Source organism: Leptosomus discolor, chromosome 19, assembly GCF_034619465.1.
Source record: "Leptosomus discolor isolate bLepDis1 chromosome 19, bLepDis1.hap2, whole genome shotgun sequence".
Classification (NCBI taxonomy): domain Eukaryota; kingdom Metazoa; phylum Chordata; class Aves; order Leptosomiformes; family Leptosomidae; genus Leptosomus; species Leptosomus discolor.
Window position 1 is genome coordinate 5,275,731 of NC_141409.1, and position 19,931 is coordinate 5,295,661.

A 19,931-nucleotide genomic window follows, 5' to 3' on the forward strand; every position below is an offset into this window, starting at 1 on the left:
AAACTCTGCCCACAGAGTGTGCCTTATGACTCCAGCAGCTACAGCCTCTAGCTGTGAGTTCCCGTTTCTCTATGGCTGCTGCTGATAAACATCTCCTCCAATCTCGGTGTCGTGAGCTCGGTTACAGCAACGCCTCATGTCCTCACCCAAGACTTTCTTCCAGAACTTCAGCAGCTGATGCTCATGCTGCCAAATCCTGTCCAGTGCACAGGGCCCGTGCGGGGAGTGTGGCTCTATTTAAGTCCCCAGCAAAGTCCTGAAAACAAACTGGGATCTAAGTCATACACCGGCCTTGGTTAGGGCCTCCTGGAAGAGGTCAGATGGACAGTTGTGTGTTGGAGTGGTTGTGGGTCAGTAGCCAGAGAACTGAGATTTCACTTGTTAAAAAATGGGAGAGACTATATTTATGGTTTTCCATGTTTGGCTTTTGGCCTCTGGAGTTTGATTTTCCAGCTTTCCCCACCCTTTTGATGCCTAGGAATTTACTTTTCCTATAAGGGACAAACATCATGGGACTGGAAGGAGCCTCGTGGGCCATCAAAGTCTGTCTCTGGCCAAGCATACAGGAACGTGGCATCTCACTCTGTTCATGCACTTCTCTGGACTTGTCTGAAAAGTGACTCACTCCTTTGTGGGAAAGGAAGGTTACCAATGCCTCTTACTGGAAAGCTGAACTAGCACCTCTTCTTTTTTTTAGTAAAAGAGAAAATTCTGCTTTAATCGGTTGTGTTTCAGGAACAGAAGCTTTACAGGGAAAAATCATTCAGACTAAGGAGTTAGAAGCGCTGTCAGTATTCCTCTCAGCTGTAGCTCCATCCCTTTCTAGCAACTCAGGGCAAGCAGAAGTGAGGAAAACTGTTTGCTGCTGTATGAAACTTGTACATATTTTTTTAATCTAATTGCTGTGGGGAAAACAAACACCAGTTTTATTTCGCACCATTTGTTGGCTCAGAAACTTCAGGCATATTCGCCAAATTGTGGTTTTGCAGTCATTGGCTTGAATCTCGTTTACCATGAGGCCTCTTTACACCACTCTTGGTTTGTAAAGGGATAATAAGTAGCTAAAAATGTCCTTTACCACATTATTGTAAAGAATTCTCAGTGTAAATGAGAATCTAAACTCTGTATGTTTTTCATGTAAATGTTGGTTGTGGTCACAGCTGAATTTTGAAATTCGGAGTGTCAACCATTGCAAGGGACGATTTTGCTCAAAAACAGCCTTGTTTGGGGTAAAAGAGGCCTCTTCTTGTTTAAAATGTTCTTAATTATGTCTGAGAAATAACTCATGGCTATGGAACCTTTTACTAAATTGAAATAAATTGTGAAAACATCAAATTATTCAGTTTTCAGAAGTTCTGGCAATTATTTCACATGTCCCTCTTTCAATGGCTTTGCCCTTATTAGTTGTCATAGAAGAAGTAATAAATTCTTTTATTATGACATCCAAAGTCCCAGCTGAAATTAGTTTCATTGTGCTGGGGACAAAACGGAAAAGTGACACTCCCTTAGCCGGAGGATTCTTAGTCTAAAGCCAAAAGTAAGTGAAGGATTGGGAAAGTAGGTACAGTGTACAAGCGAAAGAAGGTCATAAAGAACTGGTACGACTTTGCAAGTTATAGGGAGTGTGGATTTTTTATCCCTTTTCTTAGTCTTTTTCCTTTCTCTTAAGAATAAAACAAGTCTTGCTGCCGAAGGGATTGTGTTCAATCTGTCTTTTCATCAAGAGTTGGATGTCTGTAATAGTAAAAGTTTGAGAAAAGAAAACTGTACGTGGCATATGGATTCAGTAGTGACCTTTGCCCTAAACTAGAAAATGTAAGGAACTGGAATAGTAGACTGTTTTAGTTCAGCAGCTTTCATACTGGCATGTTCAGTGGTGTCCCTATTGTCACTGTTTTTTTTCTTTTTCTGCCCTCCTTTGGCTCCCTGTAAATCTTGAATTGATGGCAGCTGTTTGAGCCAAACTCAAGACACATTGCATCACATCAGGGTTTAAATGCTCAAAGGCAAGGGAGGATTGCTACTATTCTGTAGTATTCCTCCAGCAGCTCCATCTGTTCAGCTGAGGTCAATCACTAGCATCATGCAGCACTTCAGAGAGAGAGGAAGATGTTCTTTAATGCTGGCTAGGAAACTGAATTTCCATTCCATAATAATTTATTAGTTCTTTGGGGGAAAATTTCCAGCCCTGGTCAGTACAAAAAGCCAAAGAAACTGACCTTAAAGGCTGTATGGTGGACTTCCCCGGAGCTGGAGACCCCAGAAGCCTGTTCCAGGACTTCCAGCCATCCATCCAAAAGTAGGGATCTTGGATGCCTTAAGAAACAGGTGGTGCAGCTACTGCACGTGCAGCTGCCCTGTGGTCCTCAGGCCTGGAGGATTCAGACAAAGGTGGCAGGAGGTAGTGGGGAGCACGGCTGGGATGAGTTGACTTTCTGTGCTTGCAGTCAAACAGTCAAGGAAGTCCTTGGGTTTTCCCTGACCATGTTGAAGACCTGTAGCTTCTCAGAGAGGTTTGTTGGGACTAGCCTGTTTCTGCATCACTTTTTCTGCTCTCACCGTGTTGGCATTTCTTGGCAGGCAAAAGCTCACTTACAAAACGTCCAACCAGCTCTAATGGTCTTATTATAATAAGTTGAGATTTTTATAACTTTTTTTTATTACTTATTTGGAAGAGGGACTCATCTTGCCAGCTGTCTTGTTATTCATTGCAGTATTATCCACCCACTACCGTTGGACAATACCTTCATTTGAGATCCATAAAAATGCAGATGTTTATGGACTCTCTTACATCTGAAAATGATGTAAAAGTATTTATTCCATAAAGAAAAATTAAAAACCACTTGAAAAACAGACTCCAGAAGGTCATTGGTAGCTTTGGCTTTCATATCACGGATTTCTCTGGTAAATATCCATCCCAGCAAACATGATTTTTTTGTTTTAGCGTATTTGTTTTTTCCTTCTCTGGTTCTCCTCGTCTCCTTTCTTGTGACCAGAAGTAGCAGTATAAACTAGAAGCTGGTCTCGAAAAGGTTTTGAACTGAGTGCGCCCTACAGATGAATAAACACATTACCTTCCGAACCCTGGGATCTCTCTTCCAAAGGAAACAGGAAAAGGGGGAGCTTAGAGTCCCTAGCAAAATACCAGCATGCAGAAAAAAAGGCCTGTTTAAGTTTTTTAACTTTCCCATCAGAAGACTTTCTTTACAGGGGGAGGAGGAGGAGGAGAGGGGAAGGGTGTGAGGAAGGTGGATGCTGGGAGAAAGGAGGAAAAATACAGTGAATGCTCCTGTAACCTTTGCTCTGTTGATACTAGACAAGACTGCACTGTTAATGAGTGATTGTTAACAGATGGCTGTTGAGCAACTTAGTCAGAAGCAGAAGATGTTATTTGGTTGTAGTGCTGGGAGGGTTAGGGTGCAGGGGTGAGGTAAGGGGATATTTAGTCTTTTCATGAGGACTGAACTGTGAGAGATTTATGATTTTTTGTTTAGGCTTTTGAAAGTAGAGGCTTGGGGAAGAATTGCTTTCTATGTGCTGATGGTAGAAAGGCCGTTTGGTGTTGAAGGCTCTAAGGATTATTTTTTCAGTTGACAGGTGTCCCTGAAGCCCTTGGCCTTTGGGAACTAAAAGATGGAAATGTAGGTCTTTAGCTTGCCAAACCTTGTGTCTCAAACTGAGAAGGAGTGGGCTCTTCCCACTGCTTGGAGCTGTCTGAAGACTGGTTGAGAGAGCGTTAGGTGTGGATCCGCACTTTGTCTATGAGAGAAATCATTAGTGCATCTTCCCTGCGATGCACCAAATTGTTAGTAAGTGTGTGTGTGAGGGGGCAGGAATCTTTCTGAATGTATGTGTCCATCCATGCATGTTTCTTGCCCTTTCTGGTGTGGTATATACACCTTGTTCAGCACATCCAGCATACCAGCGTATGCCATTTCCTTACTGGTTTTTATTGTGTATGAATTTGAAGGTAGCCTGAACACATCCCATTCACTCCCTGTTGGATTTGGGTGCTTGAACCTATCAAGATTATTGTAGCTGCTCAGTGTTTCTCAAACTGTGCAGTACTTAGATTTTATACTTATAAAATACTATACTTTGTACTATACTTCTCATCTGGACCTTATTAGATACAAGGGTTGGAGGTATGAGGTATGAGTGAGATCAACAAGGGTTGCTTCTTCAGACTGTTCTTATTGTCAACCAATGATGTACGGTTTCAGTGAAGGTAAGAGCCGAACGCACAGTACAATATTTTGCTGATAGGAGTTTGCAAAAGAGTTTTGGTCTTTGGTCAGGGAGGGAGAATCCCATTTGTACACGCCACTGGCAGATCTTGACCTTTAATAGCAAGTCTTAAGCAAGATCTCCTGCAATCATGCACTAGATGGTTTAATAACTTTCTTTACGCTTTCTAACATATGTAGGTGAGTGTGTGTATATACGTATAGAGATATATATTTATACAATTTAACGACTAATTTCTTTATTCTGTCATCCTTATTCATTTATATTTCTTTTTTGGGGGCACATAGGACTATATGACAAATGTTCTTACACCTCCCGTGACCGAGGATGGGTCCTGGGGATTAACACCGTCAGTGACCAGGGGAATAGAGACCCCCGCTATTTCTTCTCTCTGAAGACGGACCGTGCTCGCAAAATAACCACCATTGCAGCACATCGCAGCTACCTCCCCAACCAGTGGGTGCATCTGGCTGCCACGTATGATGGGCACCTGATGAAACTCTATGTGAACGGTGCCCAGGTGGCCACAAGTGGAGAGCAAGTGGGCAGCATCTTCAGTCTTCTGACCTTGAAGTGTAAGGTGCTCATGGTTGGAGGAAATGCCCTGAACCAGAACTATCGGGGTTACGTAGAGCACTTCAGCCTCTGGAGGACAGCCCGGTCTCAGAAGGAGATCTTGTTGGACATGGGCCAGGCAATTCACAGACAAGACATGCCTCTACCTCAGCTAGTTCTTCAAGACAGTTTACTGAATGTGAAAAGCACCTGGTCTCCCATGAAGGATGGCAGCAGTCCTCAGAGCAAGTTTAGCTATCATCATGGCTATTTGCTGGATACCAGCCTAGACCCTCCTCTCTGCGGACAGACAGTCTGTGACAACACGGATGTAATTGCCAGCTACAACAAGCTCCCTAGCTTCCGCCGCAACAAAATCGTTCGCTACCGCGTGGTAAATCTCTACGACGACAAGCACCAGAACCCTACTGTCAGCCAGCAGCAGATTGAGTTCCAGCATCAGCATTTAAATGAGGCTTTCAGCCACTACAACATCACCTGGGAGCTGGAGGTGCTGGAGGTGAAGAACTCTTCCCTTCGCCACCGACTCATCCTGGCCAACTGTGATATCAGCAAGATCGGGGACGAGAACTGTGATCCTGAGTGCAATCACACCTTGACTGGGTACGATGGCGGAGACTGCCGACACGTACGCCACACGCTCTTCAACAAGAAGAAGCAGAATGGTGTGTGTGACATGGATTGTAATTACGAGAGATACAACTTCGATGGTGGGGAATGCTGTAACCCAGAGATAACAGAAGTCACCAAGACATGCTTTGACCCATATTCTCCTTACAGGTAGGAAATTTCTTAAACAAGCTTTTTTTGATCATAGTAATGAGTATCTGTCTAGCTATTGATCAGCCTGCTGGCTTTTGAACCCTTGTGTTGTTGCCATTATGGACTTTGTAGTTTGTGATTAATGTATTTTTTTCTCAGCATTTGGCTCACGTTACGGTTATCCAAATGCAATCTCAGTAACGGTCTCAACAGCATCTTACCGTTGAGCTGGTATTCTCCATCTAGGCTAAAGAAAGCTAGGGCTAAAGGCTGAAGCAGCCAACTTGGGAGACCGGTTAGTTGTTGGTTACGAGCAGCATATTGTAGCATTGCACAGTTTCTTTTAACCATGGACTCTCGGGACTGGGGACTGGATGTCACTGAAAGATCTCGTGTTTGGAGAGGAAAGAGCCCCTCAGGCATCCTCTTATGTAGACTTTAATTCTGTAGGACTTCTTTGAAGGTAGGTAGGTTATTCTATATTCTTAGAGCTATGAGTACAGCTTTCTGTTAAGCACTGCTGCAGAGGGGCAGCTGAGTCTGTGGGTTGTGAGGAGGGAGGTGGGTACCAGGTTCCTGGCAGTGCTGTTGCACACATGGGGTGGGTAACTGAACTCTTCTGCGCCCCTTTTTGTGTGAATGAAAATGGAGGTAATGCCACTTCATTGCAAATGGCAGGGCGAGTTCCTGTGGGTGGATGTCCATTTATAATACCCTGAGGTCCTCAGCTACAGGCTTCCTTGTGTTGCAGTTTGAAGAGGGATGTCCTTGAACAACTTGCATCAGTTGAGTACCATGTACCTACAGTTACTCCAACTTGCTTTTGGTCATCTTCAGATAAGAATATGTTTAAATAAAAAAAGTGTTCCCTGTGAATGAGTCAGAAATATAAACACAGAAGATGAAGGTTAAAGCTGAAATTCTGTTGTTTGTATTCCATGTTACGTTTTTTTTAGAGCAATTCATGGAGTCATGGGAGTAAACCTGTAGATGGTCAGAACCCCCTCTGTTGTCAACACTAAAGTTCAGGTTAAGAAGGAAGGTATGAGCTGTTCTGGAGTCTCTTCCATTATAGCAATTCAGGCTATGTTTGTAACTTCCTTAGTAGAGAGAAGTTTTTAAACAACATTATCAGCTCTAGTGGAGCTTTAAATACACATAATTAAGCTGCAAAGAAATACTTCCTTTCCAGCTTTTTTTTTTTTTAAACTCCAGTGAGGTTGCTTTTAAAAAAATCCTTATAGCTCAGCTTGACTTCAGTCAGTCACCAGTGAACAAAGCTCAAAAGAGGAATTACTTTAAATACTAATGGTTGAAAATACCGAAAGCAAAAATGCCAGTCTTTTAATACTGTTCAACTGGAGAGGAGCACAACTAAACAAATACCGTCAAAGGCGTAATGCAAATTGGGTTGTTTTAACACCGTAGTTCTGAGAACTCGAGGTGTTAGTTATAACAACTATGACAATTTTTAGAAAAATACATTATTTTAGATTTGATAGTACCCTTTTCTCACTTGTTCTGTGACCAGCATAATACCCATACAAAATGAAATAGGAAGAGACTTGTATATTTTAGTTGACAGATTTGAGGCTGTGCCTTAATGTTATTCTGACATACAGAGATGTTTCTATTTCAAATTAAGTCTTTTTGCTGCACAAATTGTACTTGCACAAGCCTGAGCGAGATATTTAGATCCAAAATGTGAAGTTACCTTAACACAGCATATGCAGTTGGATGTTCCTTTTGGAGACAACCACCTTGCTGAACTTGCCTAGAGGATTTGCATTTCGTGGCATTGAGCTCACAGATCTTCTGTGTGTTCATTTTGGCTTGAGAAGCACCGCCGCTTGATGGACACGCTGAAATCAGTGAGGGAGGCCTGAAGGTCCTCTTCCCCGGTGTAGAGCCTGAGAAAATCATAGATCCTCCAAAGATTTCATTTAGTTGTTAAATTTCATTTATTTGTCTTTGGACAGACATTCTAATGCAGCATTGATCACTGGCAATGAAACCAAGAAAGGCAGTAGAAGATAATCCGTCTCTCCAGAGCCTTTATTTGGTGGCTGATGTGCTTAGGCTGAGCTCATACCCACCACTATGATGCATGTTTGCCCTCAGCATGGCAAAATAGAGCAGCTAGGTCTGTGGACTTATCAGTGAGGTTTGTAAGGCTGAAGATTGCTTTGAGTGTTTAGGCTAACAAATGCAGGTTTAGGGCAGTGGCTTTGGCAGGGATGCCTTCATTGACTAGAAGGGTTGAAGATTCAAACCCTATGTTTGGCTTTGGTATTGCCCTCAGCATCATCCCCTGAGAGAGATTTCCATGCCAATTAGTGACTCAGTCAAAATCTGTGACTCAGTTGGCACCAACTGGGCCCCTTTTGCATCACCAGCCCCTCTTGTCATCACTTTCATTGGCAAAGAGTCCTCGGTCCCCTCTAGTGCAGGTCTTGCACCACGTCAGCGAAGACATCTCGACAGCCACTGAGAGCTCACATCTAATTCCAGGTATTTCCTCTGCCAAAGTTCAGTCTAACAATAGAAGAAGAAAGGGAAAAGAGCCTTCAGTCTGGTGAAGAAAAGGGAGGGGAAGAACGATGAAATGGTACCAATAAAAAGTTTCCTGAACTTTGTGCTGTAAAGACTCTTCACAGCCTTCCTTGGTACTGGGGGGGCCTTCAGATGCAACTGGGTTTTGTTCCTTCTATATCCTTAGTGTCAGCAGTTGTAGCCAGCTGTTTGTCATGCAGAGTTTATTCCTGAAATACTTTTGTCCTTTGGAACCACCCAAAAAGTGCTAATGCTTGATTAATGCTCTTATAAACATGAACCCTCTTCAGTGACTCTTCACCTCCAATTTTTAGTCCCTTTCCTTCTTCTGACTCTCATTCCCAGTCCATCAAGCCTTTGTCCTGGGACAAAGGAGCTGAGTCTTCTTACAGAAAACTCTGTGGATGCTCTTTGACTAAGTGCAACCACCGATACGATATCACTACAACAATTTCAAGACACCTCTGATCTGCGTTAGAAGTTTCTTGCGATCCTTTTGGCACCTTGGACAAAGTGCTCAGATACTTTGACGAACTCCTTCAGTCACTGTTGTGGTACAACTATGGTGACTTTAGAGCTGTTCCCAGCAGCAGAGCTGGGTTTTTTTTCTTCCTAATCTCTCTTTGTGGCACCTCTCCAAAAATACTTTCCTTCAAGAAGCTGAGATTCTGTGCCATAGTCAGGTAGTGGGGATGTTTGTGGATAGAGATTTAGGTTCAGTGACATATCTATAAAGAAATTTGACAGAGGGAAAGGTCAGAGGGACGGCACTGATGGATGGAGACTCTGCTCTCAAAGCTGCTCAGCAAAAAAGCTGTAAACATTGTGGTACCAACTAGATCATCTCTCCTCTTTTTTAATAGCCTACAGGGAAAAAAACAAAGGACTGGTTACCATTAGCCACACAGCAGGCTTTATCCCAGAATATCTGCCTCACTTCTTTTTATTAATTTCATGAGAGTGGGACAAAATGTATTTAGTCCCAGCACAAAATTTGCAAATATTGTTCAGCTTTTCTTTATTTCTGCAGTTCTGGGGAACTAGAACATGCTAAGATCATACAGTCTGGCTCAATACAAAGGGAAGAAGCAAGGATAAACACACTTGCCAGAAAGGCACATTCCTTGTGTTATTTGGGATATTGCTGGTTACAAAATAGGGAAGACTTTGAGCTCATGACACCTACCATGGCTCCTTTTCAAAAAACTTGAAACAAACAGCAAGGGAACATAGGAAATCATGCTCTGTAAGTGCCATTTGATGTGGCAAATTCTTGCACCATACTATGGTTAACTGAGCTGTTCCTTTTATGTAATATTGGGCTTGCACATCAGGCTTCACCACAGGATCCCATGGATAGATAAGAAAGCATTCCCCTTGACGCCCTCTTAGGAAAAGGCTGATGAAATTCCTGAAGCAGTAAAAGCTACTGGAGTCTCTTCAAACCCCCTCGATTCATACCGAATACTTGCTGGAAATCCCCTCAGAATAACTGACCCTGGGGACAGGCTTTCTCAACATCCACATGTGTGCCCTGAAGGCTCCTGCAACCCTTCAGTTCTGCCTAAACAAGGGGCAGGGGTGAGCTGTACATGCTGCAGGGTCTGTTTGCAGCGCCTGCCTGCAGGCTCGGGGTGACACCGAACCAAAGAGCTGGAGTCCAGTGCCCTGCTGATCCCGCCCTTTGCTGTGGCCTTTTCCAACGCTTGAATTGTGGGGTTCAGCAAACCTTAGCGTTGCGTCACATCAGCTCGGTCAAGGTTAAAGGCGTTGGCACGTTCCGGGCACGCGTAAATTTGACTCTGAATACAGGTTTGAACAGTTTGTAGAAATTTCCATAGTGGTTTTGAACAGCAATAGCTGTGGCAGAGCCCTGTACGAGGAGCACGCTGTGCTGTGCCGTGTGGACCACAGCAGTAGCATTAGAAGGAGGTGGTGGCTGGCTAGTCCGCAGCCTAGGTCAGCCCTGTACAGGTAACTGAGCTGTGGCTGCCCTTCAGTGCTCCTCCGTGGAGTTTCTGATTAGATCAGTCCTTGTTTCTTTTTTCCTTCTCTTCCGCTGGAAAGCTATTTATGAGGCTTCTTTGCAAAATATGGTCAATTTACTCTGGAGGAGGGAGGCATACTTAATGCCCTTTTCTAGGAGCTGGAAGAGTTGTAAGAAACACTCCTTGAGTCCTAATAAAGGACTAATTTCCACCTAATCCTAAACACTAAAAAGAACAGAAGAAATTCATCAAAGCTCTTCAATTCAGGAAGCTTGAGAACTTAATCCCCTGCCTGGAAGAGACCATTGTGCAGCTCTTGACATCAAGGATTCCTGCATTCACACAGGTATCAGACAGACATAGAGCAAATACCTGAGGTTTTGTCTAGGGATTCAGTGTTAAATGTCCAGTTCTTTAATTCCCAGCCCCAGGGCTGTTTAGAAGGTGGAGAGGTAGCACTGTCCAGAGTTGCTGTATCTTGGTAGTTGTCACCCAAAAGCCAAGTCCCAACAGGAAATCCTCTGTTCTCTCTGTTTATTCTGTCCTCTCTTCCAGATGTCAGGGATGTTAATCAGCTGGGAGGAGTTGCATCTGTTCCCATGCTAGCAACTGACATTTATAAGTCTAGTATTGAATTCTGATACAGACAGGACTTCAGTTCTAAAGAAACTATTTCTACGTATAAAATTGCACACCCTAGAAACAGTAGGAGTTTGCTCGATTTAGCTTGACCCACAGTCATCTTTTCCAAGTGTTTTTTTCGAGAAACATTTTTTCCCCAAGACTCATAGGACTCATGGTTTCTTTCATGGATGTTATCCGTTATGTAAAAAGATCACTGTCTGGTCAAACTGCAGGATGCTTGGAATGGAGACAGCCTATAAAACCTATGGAGTAAACTATCAGAGATCATTAAGAATCCTTGTGGGAGACAATAGATTAAAGTATTATTATGCTCTCCAGTGCTAATACAGACCCATTTAGCTCTGGCTCTGGAACCTCACATGGAAGATTTGCAAGCGCAGAGTCTGCAGATCTGGCAAGGACTGAATTTGCCCCTCACTGCTCGGAAGCACTGCATCCTCCAGGACCAGCTGCCCCGCGGATGCTCTCCAGCAGCCCCTTACCAGCCACTGTTTAAGCAAACAAGGTGAAGCACATCCCCTCCCACGTTCCGAAAAGTAGCGGTGCATATAAGCTGTCTCATTCTCTTTGCTGATCAATTCGAATGATACTGTGTCACACACCGACCCACAGTTTGGTCACATCCAACACGCCTCTTTCAAATGCTGTGGGGCTTTGCATTAATCACCCTGTTTTTCTCCCAGATCCACTTGTGTACAACCTCTCTTCAGCAGTGGCTGTGAGGTGCCCTTTGCGTTTTTAATTAGCGGCAGCTGAAACCCTCTGTAAAATGAGGAGGTTGCACCTTTCACACAGAGAAAGATGCAAAGCACAGGCTATTTCTGTGGCAAGCGTAACCGGTGCAGTATTCACAATTGCAATTCACATTCTGTCTTTCAGGCTTCTGGTAGGAATTTAAGCCCAATTCTTGCAAGCAATACCTGCCCCTTGGGGAAATACAGAGTAGCCACTTCCACCATGCTCCGTTTGCAGCATCCGTGGTCATTGTGCCTATGACTTTGCCTCTCGCATGCGTTGCTGGACTGGGGCAAACAGTACTTCAGTTGAGGTGGTTTTTTTTCCCACGATCCCTTCGCTATTGCTGCCAGGGGAAATATATGGAAGTCTTTCCGAAGAGATGATGCTGACTTGTGCTGTGTCCTGGGGGGAGTTTGCTCTCTGCAGCCACACTTCAACCCCTCAGCATTTCTGGTGCCTTCACATAGTGGGTTCGCAGGGTTCAGGAGAAGGGGTGAGAAGGAAAAGGTGGATTTTCTTTATATAGTCTCAGCTGAAAATGTCAATGTGAGCAAAGTCATGAATACTGGCCTAGCAGCTCTGCCTTTTCCTGATATCTTGAACTTAATGCTGGGGGAGCAAGCAAACCCAAAAGTGTGATTACTCAAAAAATAGCAGTTTCTATAGGTAGGTTATATTTTTGGGTAGAAAAATACCTTTATGCCATAGAGGACTTACCTGCAGCCTCAGTAATGGAGTGATGAAAAGACTGGGAAAAGAGATGCAAGTTCCTAACAGAAGAAACAGATAATAGTGTGCCAGTGCTATGATTTTCAGAGCAATGGTGTTCTTGAGGTATCTGGGAGAGCCGAAGCTTACAAGTGACAGGTTTCAGCAGCAGGGTGGATATTTTTTCTTAAGCCAATTAAATAGTGTTAGGAATAAAAGATAATAATACAAAGAAGGGTTTATGAGCTTGAAAACTTGTCCTTTTTTCCCAAAATTAGTCAGTTGCTCCAGTTAAAAAAAAAAAAAAAATTCTCCCATGAAATTATTGCCTGTGATTTTTTTTTGTAGTCCTTTTATTTTGTTGGCCTGTTGGGGGATTTCAGAGGTATGAGGAGTGTGTGTCAGGGGATTTGTGTGTGTATGTATGTTTAAATTTGATAGCTGGAACAGCGAGGAGGGGATTAGCTAAATGGAAAGGTGATGGAAAAGAGGAACGTCTTGGAAAAGATTGAAGGAGAAAGGATGCAGAGGTAGATCTGTAGGCAACAACACGAAGCACAGTCTAGTCTGTTGGCCCTTGTTTGAACTTCTTTGGCACCAGTTCCGGATGTTTTAAGTCCCTGTCTGCCTCCTCCCTATTCTGTCTTCCTTCTTTCCCCAAGGCAGGTTGTCCCTTCAGTATAGGCTGTCTCCTCTGCCCAGTTTGGGGCAGGAGACACCCAAGAAGGGGATGTCTCGGTTTATCCTCTCTTAACTGCAGCGAGAGTTAATGGTCCCTCAGACACCCCAGGATCAGGACAGTGTGGAGCTGTCCCATCACTTTTGCACCTGTCCACCACTAAGATACGCTTGTGCAGAGTGATTGGCAGGGACAGTTTCGAAGTACGTGTGATGTCTTCTCCATTAGCTACGTGTCAGGACGCTCACTGAAATCGCCATATAGTCCTAAAACTTTCTCTGTGTGCATATTTGAGAAGGATGAAGAGTGTGGGTGATCAGAGGGGCTACAGAGAGCTGCTGGTAGTAATTTCCTTAGAGCTATCAGGAAACACAATGATACAGAGCCTCACCACAGATCTTTTAGGATTACTGAAATAGCTGGAGCCACTTCAATAGCTGTAACGTGTTCGTAAAAGCTGTGTTGTAAAAAAGCACGATGCTGATAGCCGTAGTCATTTTTCATCCATTAGAGCCAGATTCATTGAGAAGTAAGATGGATCTATCCCCATCCGACGTGGGGGAGTGTTTAGAGCAGGGATACAAACCGCTACTGTCAAAAGCAATTCTGTGTTTGCTTGATTGCAGCCCTGGCTGAGGAGGAGTTACAGGACCCACATAGAGTGGAGGAAGATTAGGAGCTGCTGGGGTCAGTGAAATCCTGTCCTTCAGTTTTGTTCTGAGTAAATTTGCCATTTTGGAGTTTCTCAGGGTAACTCAACTGAAACTAGGTAGTTTAAACATAATTTCAGCGCTCCAAATTAACATAAATTTGCAATAAAGTGTTTTCAGGTTCATTAATAATGGATGGGTGGCTACGCCATCAGAGCACTTGTTCTCAGCTTCCAAAAGCATCAGGGTGAGCTACACATACGAAACTTCTTGGAGTACTTAAATGTTCAGGGTATGAAACTCTTAATAAACCTCAAAAAAAGCCAGGAAATTTGGAGTGAAGGCTGAAACTCCATACCTAGTGCACCCTACTGGGTCTTTGTATTTCAGAACACGTTATGTTTGTTCGCTGAAATATCTCCAGTATGGAGCTCTTTAGGGTGGAGTTTCACCTTTAACTCTAAATTTCCTGGCATGTGTGAGTTTGAAGTACACGCTTAACTTTTCCCCAGTGCTGTTTTTCATTTTTAATTTCCTTTTTCTTTTAAAGGAGGGACCCTGCTAGAGGGACCCGTGCTTAAAAAGGACCCCATTGGAACCAAGATTAGAGGTTTTGGCCTGATTTGATCTTCCTGAAATTCTTCAGGAGAACTAGGTTCAGCGAATTTTTTCTACCGTTGTTTTAAAGGCTCTTGTGGCCAATCCACCCCAGTGAAAAAGATCGATAAAATCTGCACCCTGCAGACCAATTATTTTAGAAGGTACCCAGATGTTTGAGTAGCATATAACAAACTTGGAAACACAGATCATCTCATGTAAATTCTAGTTAAAGATCTGGTCATGGCCATTGATATGTGTGAGCTGTTTGTTGTGAGATGTATTATTTCTGTTAATTCAATGACTGCAGAAGCAGCCCATGTTGACATTTGTTGGGTTACATCAGTGATGGTAAAACAGTGGAAACAGCAGTGGTTTGGAATGACAGCAGTGGCAATTACCTGCAATGCTTTTAAAAATAATTTTGGCCCTAGACGTTGAAAAGATGTATCATCACTGATTTGTGTGAGGGCAGCTTCAGCAGGGTTGAATTACAAGGCTTTGGAGAATAAAATTCTTTCTGCTGCCTCAAAATGCATCTTTTGGGCCGTACTGCCAGTAGATGAATAATACGGAATAAATTTGCTTCTCATGTAATATCCTTGTTGTGTCAATGAATTGAGGACTTCAGCGAGAAGCTGGGGTAGTTAGTTTCCCCAGCACAAGACTGTTGGTTTTTCAAATCATTCCCATCAGCTTTGCAAAGAGAATTTATCTTAGTGAAATGTCCCTCGGGAACTTTGAAAAGTGCTGAAGTTACATGGCGTTGGCTGTGGAAGCGCCTGCAGCCTCAGAGCGGGTGTGCTGTAAGTGCGGGGAGCCCCAGCCTGGTTTGCAGAGGGCTTGAGGCTCCCGTACCATTTCCCTGCTGACCCTCGCGATGGCTGTGCCGCTGTACGCTTTGCGTGGAAGTCCCTGAAACTCAGCAATTGTTGAAGGTTTTCAAGAACTTCAGTTCACGCAGATGAAAATTCAAAGTGAAATCCGGGGAGGATTCCTGCTGCGTGGAGCCAGATTCTTTGTCACCGACCAGCCTCTCTGCGGTGGGACTGGTACCCTGCGGCACTGAGAGGATGAGGAACTCCCTGTATCCTCCGCTAAGCTGAATAGTTCTCATTCTGATGCCTAAAAGCACTTTGTCGCTTCACTGGGAGACAACATTTGTCTCCTTTCACCCTTTCCAGTATGGCCCTGTCAACATCCTTGTGTTCCATCTCCAGCCTTGACTTTGTAATACAGATCACAGCTGGTTGGTTTGAATTTCCCCTGAGTTACCCAGGATGCTGCTGAAAGCACAGGAAGAGCAGAAATGCTTTAATCAGTTAAATCAATCAAACCAAAAAAAGTAGACTAGACCTTAAATTTTACCCCGCGACCTTTGATACTCGCTGCGATGACGTCTTTGTCCTATTTCTTTAAGTGCAAGATTTTATTGGGACTTGGCAGAAGGGTGGAGTGAGGAAGACACAGGAGGGGGGTTTGCTGAGTTAAAAAAGGAAAAAGAAAATGTCAGTGAGAAAATGGAAATACCCTGATGTTTCTCCAGGCTAGTGCTGGAGTTGGCCTCTCTCTCTGTTGCAGGGAAGGGGCTCCTTTTCCGTTAGCTTGACTATGGCCTTATTTAATCGGTTTGCTCTGACATGGAGCCAAGAAAGGGCTTTGCTGTGTGATGCCAGGTCCTGCGTGCGTTCAGGCATCCACAGCTGGTCCCTAGCAAGGGTTGGCTTTTGACTACTGAGGTATTTTTTTATAGCCACAGAGGGCATCTATTAATAGATGAGATTTACCAAAACACGGAGCTACGCAGCATGGTGTGGAGGGGAAGAGGGAAACCTGGGTGATTTATGCCAGGAAAATTCCATGTTAAAATTATACTGAAAGACATCGTAAAAATGAATATGCCAAGAAGGGGATTTAATCTGTTACTCAGGCCATGCCAGTGTTTCTCCTCCATTAAGGATCTGCCACATTGCATGAAGTATGTTGCTGAATTATTTCTTGAGCATTAAACAGCACAAATTATACAACGGATAAAGATAAAACACATAGGCAAAAAATACCAGCTTTTCTGAGGTGTGATTAGACGGTGAAAGAAATACCAAAAGGAAGTGGAGGCATTCCTGACCCAGAAGACATTTCAGTTTGATCAGACATGGGATTAGGGGTAAAATGTGAAGAATTCCACATTGTGTGGTGGGAACGAGCTGATCAGGAGTTTGCTGCTTTGTTTATTGATTCATTTCGAATTTCTGTGATACGATGTAATGAGACTTGTGCCCTTGTCAGACTTGCAAATTATATTTGTATATTGAAGAAGACAGGTTAGGGAGCATTGAGCAGAAAGGAGTAAGGGTGTCAATTTAAGCTTCTTGTGCAGTCAGAGCTCAGACATTGATTAAATAACATAAAATCCAGACGATATCAATTAATAGATCCATCACTGTAATCATCTACACATTTTTTGTGCACCTTCCAAAGGCACAAAAGGGAATTATATTCCCAAGACAAGACCCGCTGATTGCCAGTAGCATGTGGGTATCAAAATCCCCTTTACACTTTGAAAAGCTTTGCCTTAAGTTGTTTGGTGTTTCCTTGATTCATTTATTTGTTTAATTAAAAATGAGACAGGGAGAGATTAATTGGTGAAAAATTCAAAGTAAATAAAGGAATGTGACACACTCATTTAGAGAATGTGGGTAGACGTCAAAAAGGCCAGAGCTTAGTTTTCTTTCACGTGAGCATCAGAGCGTATGGAAGTGTTTGCAAACTCTCTGAACTGCTTAGTTTTGCAGAACTGGTCGAAAACAATTACAAAACAGCATTTTTCTCTGATCTGATTTCCATGAGGTTGATGATGCTCTACTCCTCTCTTCAATCCCAGCAAGCGCAAATGGAGACATAGGCATGCCTGAGAAGTATTAAGAATTACATAAACTTGTATTATTTAAAATACCTGAATATGTTTGGGCTTGGCATTTCTGGTTAAGGGTTTTTATTTTGCATTCACCTTTGGCTTGCTCTCTGTTAGGGACTCATTCTGCAAGTTGCTGATTCCTCCCCAAAATGTGTAGGTTTAGTGTTGCTGCACTAAGTGCTGAGGATAAGCATTGGCTATTTGCAGTTGTGGCTCAGTTAGTTCCTTAGGGGAACAGTCATGCCATCTGCTCGCAGCAGGTATAGTCACACAGCATAGGCATGACCTAGAGAATTAAATCTTGAAGTCTTTATAATTGCTGGAGAAACGATAGCTGCTTCCACTAGGATTCAGAGCACCTAGGTTAGAGACTGAAACTAGGTATGTGAATGCCACGCACAATTTACGTCAGGCTTCCCCATCACGCTGCATTCCTTAACAGTTGTTCAATCTTTTCTATTTTTACATATATAATGTTGTTCCAAACGTATGTTATGCTTTCTGTCTGGACTAAGTTACACATCCCAAGCTCTTTGAAGTCTGTAGAAAGACTGAACTCCCAAAGACTTTGGTCTTTGGCTTGGATCTCTACATCCAGAGCACGAGTGAGGTCAAGAGCCTTCCTGAGACGAAGGGCAATAGCGAAGAGGAAAGCTCCTACAGAACAGCGCTGCACTAGAGTAAGCAGAAGAAATGTTCTGGGTAAGGATTGATGGCAACAGTTCACAGCATTATGAAAATTACTTCCCTTTTGCCTCCAGCCTTTTTACCACGACTGTGTCGGTGCCAAAAACCAGAACTCACTCACTAATTCTTCCAGAATTGATCGGTCATGATAAACTTCCAAACACAGAGCAAAATGCTTTGTCAGACACAGTGTTTCTCCCAGTTTGCCTGAAGAAATCTGTGCCGTTGGATTCCCCCCCTGCACCCAGCTGGATTCAGAAAAGGGCTAGGAGTTCCTGCCTTCCTCCTCATGCACTCGGAGTTCCTCTAAGAGATTTTACTTCTGGGGATGGATTTATTCGTGTGTTTTTGCTTCAAAATGTCTTACTTTGACTAAAAAAAATGCAGGCTCAAACCTTTAGCTATACTTGTCTTGATCAGACACAGAGTTTTCTTTATCCATCTGGGAACAATACCTGAAGCATTTCCAGTTTTTGATCTAGAAAACCATCTGGAGGAGGTAGTCCAAAAGGTGGTTCCAGGCTGCCTTCTTTCCCCCACAGCTGAATAAGGCAGGATATCAGGTTTTGCAAAGTTCTTGAGATGTACTTGGGCTGGCAGCAGAGGAGTTGTGGAAGTGAGGAAATTCGTAACAGCCCCCCTGTGTCTTTGACAGGGAGCTGCAAGGCATTTTGTTTTAACATACGTTTCATAAATGAGGGTTTGTATAATTCAGGGCCTATGTGTGGGAAACAGTGGACAAAAAGGACAACCTGCAATTTTTGCTGGATCCTTTGCAAAGCTAATTTTGCAGTCATCAAGATCTTATGTCCCCTGGTAGTTGTTAGTGATGTGTTACTACTAAATTACTGCAGCGAACCGGAGCGAAAGCTGATGTGTGGTTGAGATACACAAATAGAGTGACAAAGGGTGCAAATGTTACAGGGAAATTAAACTGCATGGCCTGTCTATAGCGGCCATGCTCGTGGCAAGCGTTGGTCAAGAAATTTGTCATAAAGGAAGATTAAAGTTTTGTCCTTCTTATGTTGGTATTCGACAATGGAGAACAGATCTTTGTGTTCTCATACCCCTTTGCTAGAGGTCTGTGTTTAATTCAAGTGGCTCCACAGGCCTATGGTGCCAAAACAGGCAATTTCTGCACTCCTGTCTGAAGGCCAAATATATGGGTATGATTTCCTATAGTTTACTGTTACATGCTGGATCACTATTGTACGTTTCATAAGCTGCCAGTCCAATTTTGTAGGGTCTTGGGAAATGTGTCCTCCAGGGAATGCTTACAATCAGCCTTATGTTTTGGACTGATAGTGCCTGTTTTCTAGTACACGTTAGCGGATCCATATGTGACGCAACCCAAATGTCCTTCTATCCAACTAATAACCTGGGCATTAGATGTGTCTGCTTCCCAGCGTTTTCTTAAGGGGCAGACGGCCTTTTCTGCTTGATACATCCTTCAGTTCAAGAAGCGTCAGCTCTCAGAAGCACACGTGTACGATGGTATTTGCTTTACCTTTGGTCTGTGCAGAAGTTGCAGGTCCTGCATAGGTTTAAAAACCAGAAAGTCTGCAAGTTCTTCAGTGTTTGGAAAAGGCATATTTACATCTTTCCTCCTGTTGCTTGTCTCTGGCTCAACAGAGAGAAATGAGGGGCAGTATTTTGATGTTGGGGAGTTAATTATGTCAGCAGTGTCTCTTACAGCCGTTGCTGCCACGTGTTGTCTCCTAATATTAGCAGCTTGACAAAACCATGATGTACGAAGTCCTCTCTCCTCTTCTTTTCTTTCTGTCTTCCTAATGAACAGGAGTAGAAATAAAATAAACAAATAAATAAATGTTGGATTTAGAAAATACACTGTCCACAATATTTTCTGTCTGCAACTCTGAGCTATTTTCATTGCAGGTGTGTTGGTGTTTCTTCCAGATCACCTGGCAATTTGCTGTGGATTCTGGGAACTTCAAAGCTAAATGTTCTTATGTGAAATTTCTGTTTCAGCGACTGACGTTTTCTGTTTCCTTGTACTCTCTTCACTGTTGGGAAAGAACAAGAGTAACCGGCTTTTGTAGATCTCATAATATTTAGTAGTTCTTTGAATCCTACTATTAAATTTTATTTATTTTTTTTTTCCTCCTTAAAAAATGTGTTCAAGACTTCATTGTTGAAGATAAAGACTTACTGGTGTGATCCATCAA

At 43.2% G+C, this 19,931-nt stretch overlaps 1 protein-coding gene across 3 annotated transcripts in view; it reads left to right on the forward strand.

Annotated features, from left to right (window-relative positions):
• PAPPA (pappalysin 1) overlaps positions 1–19,931 on the forward strand; it is a 177,802-nt gene that overhangs the window by 21,294 nt on the left and 136,577 nt on the right. For all 3 annotated transcript variants that reach the window (XM_086475664.1, XM_086475662.1, XM_009955051.2), the window contains exon 2: positions 4,536–5,604. In XM_086475664.1, the coding sequence (XP_086331790.1) occupies positions 4,536–5,604 (1,069 nt within the window). The remainder of the gene's footprint in view (positions 1–4,535; positions 5,605–19,931) is intronic.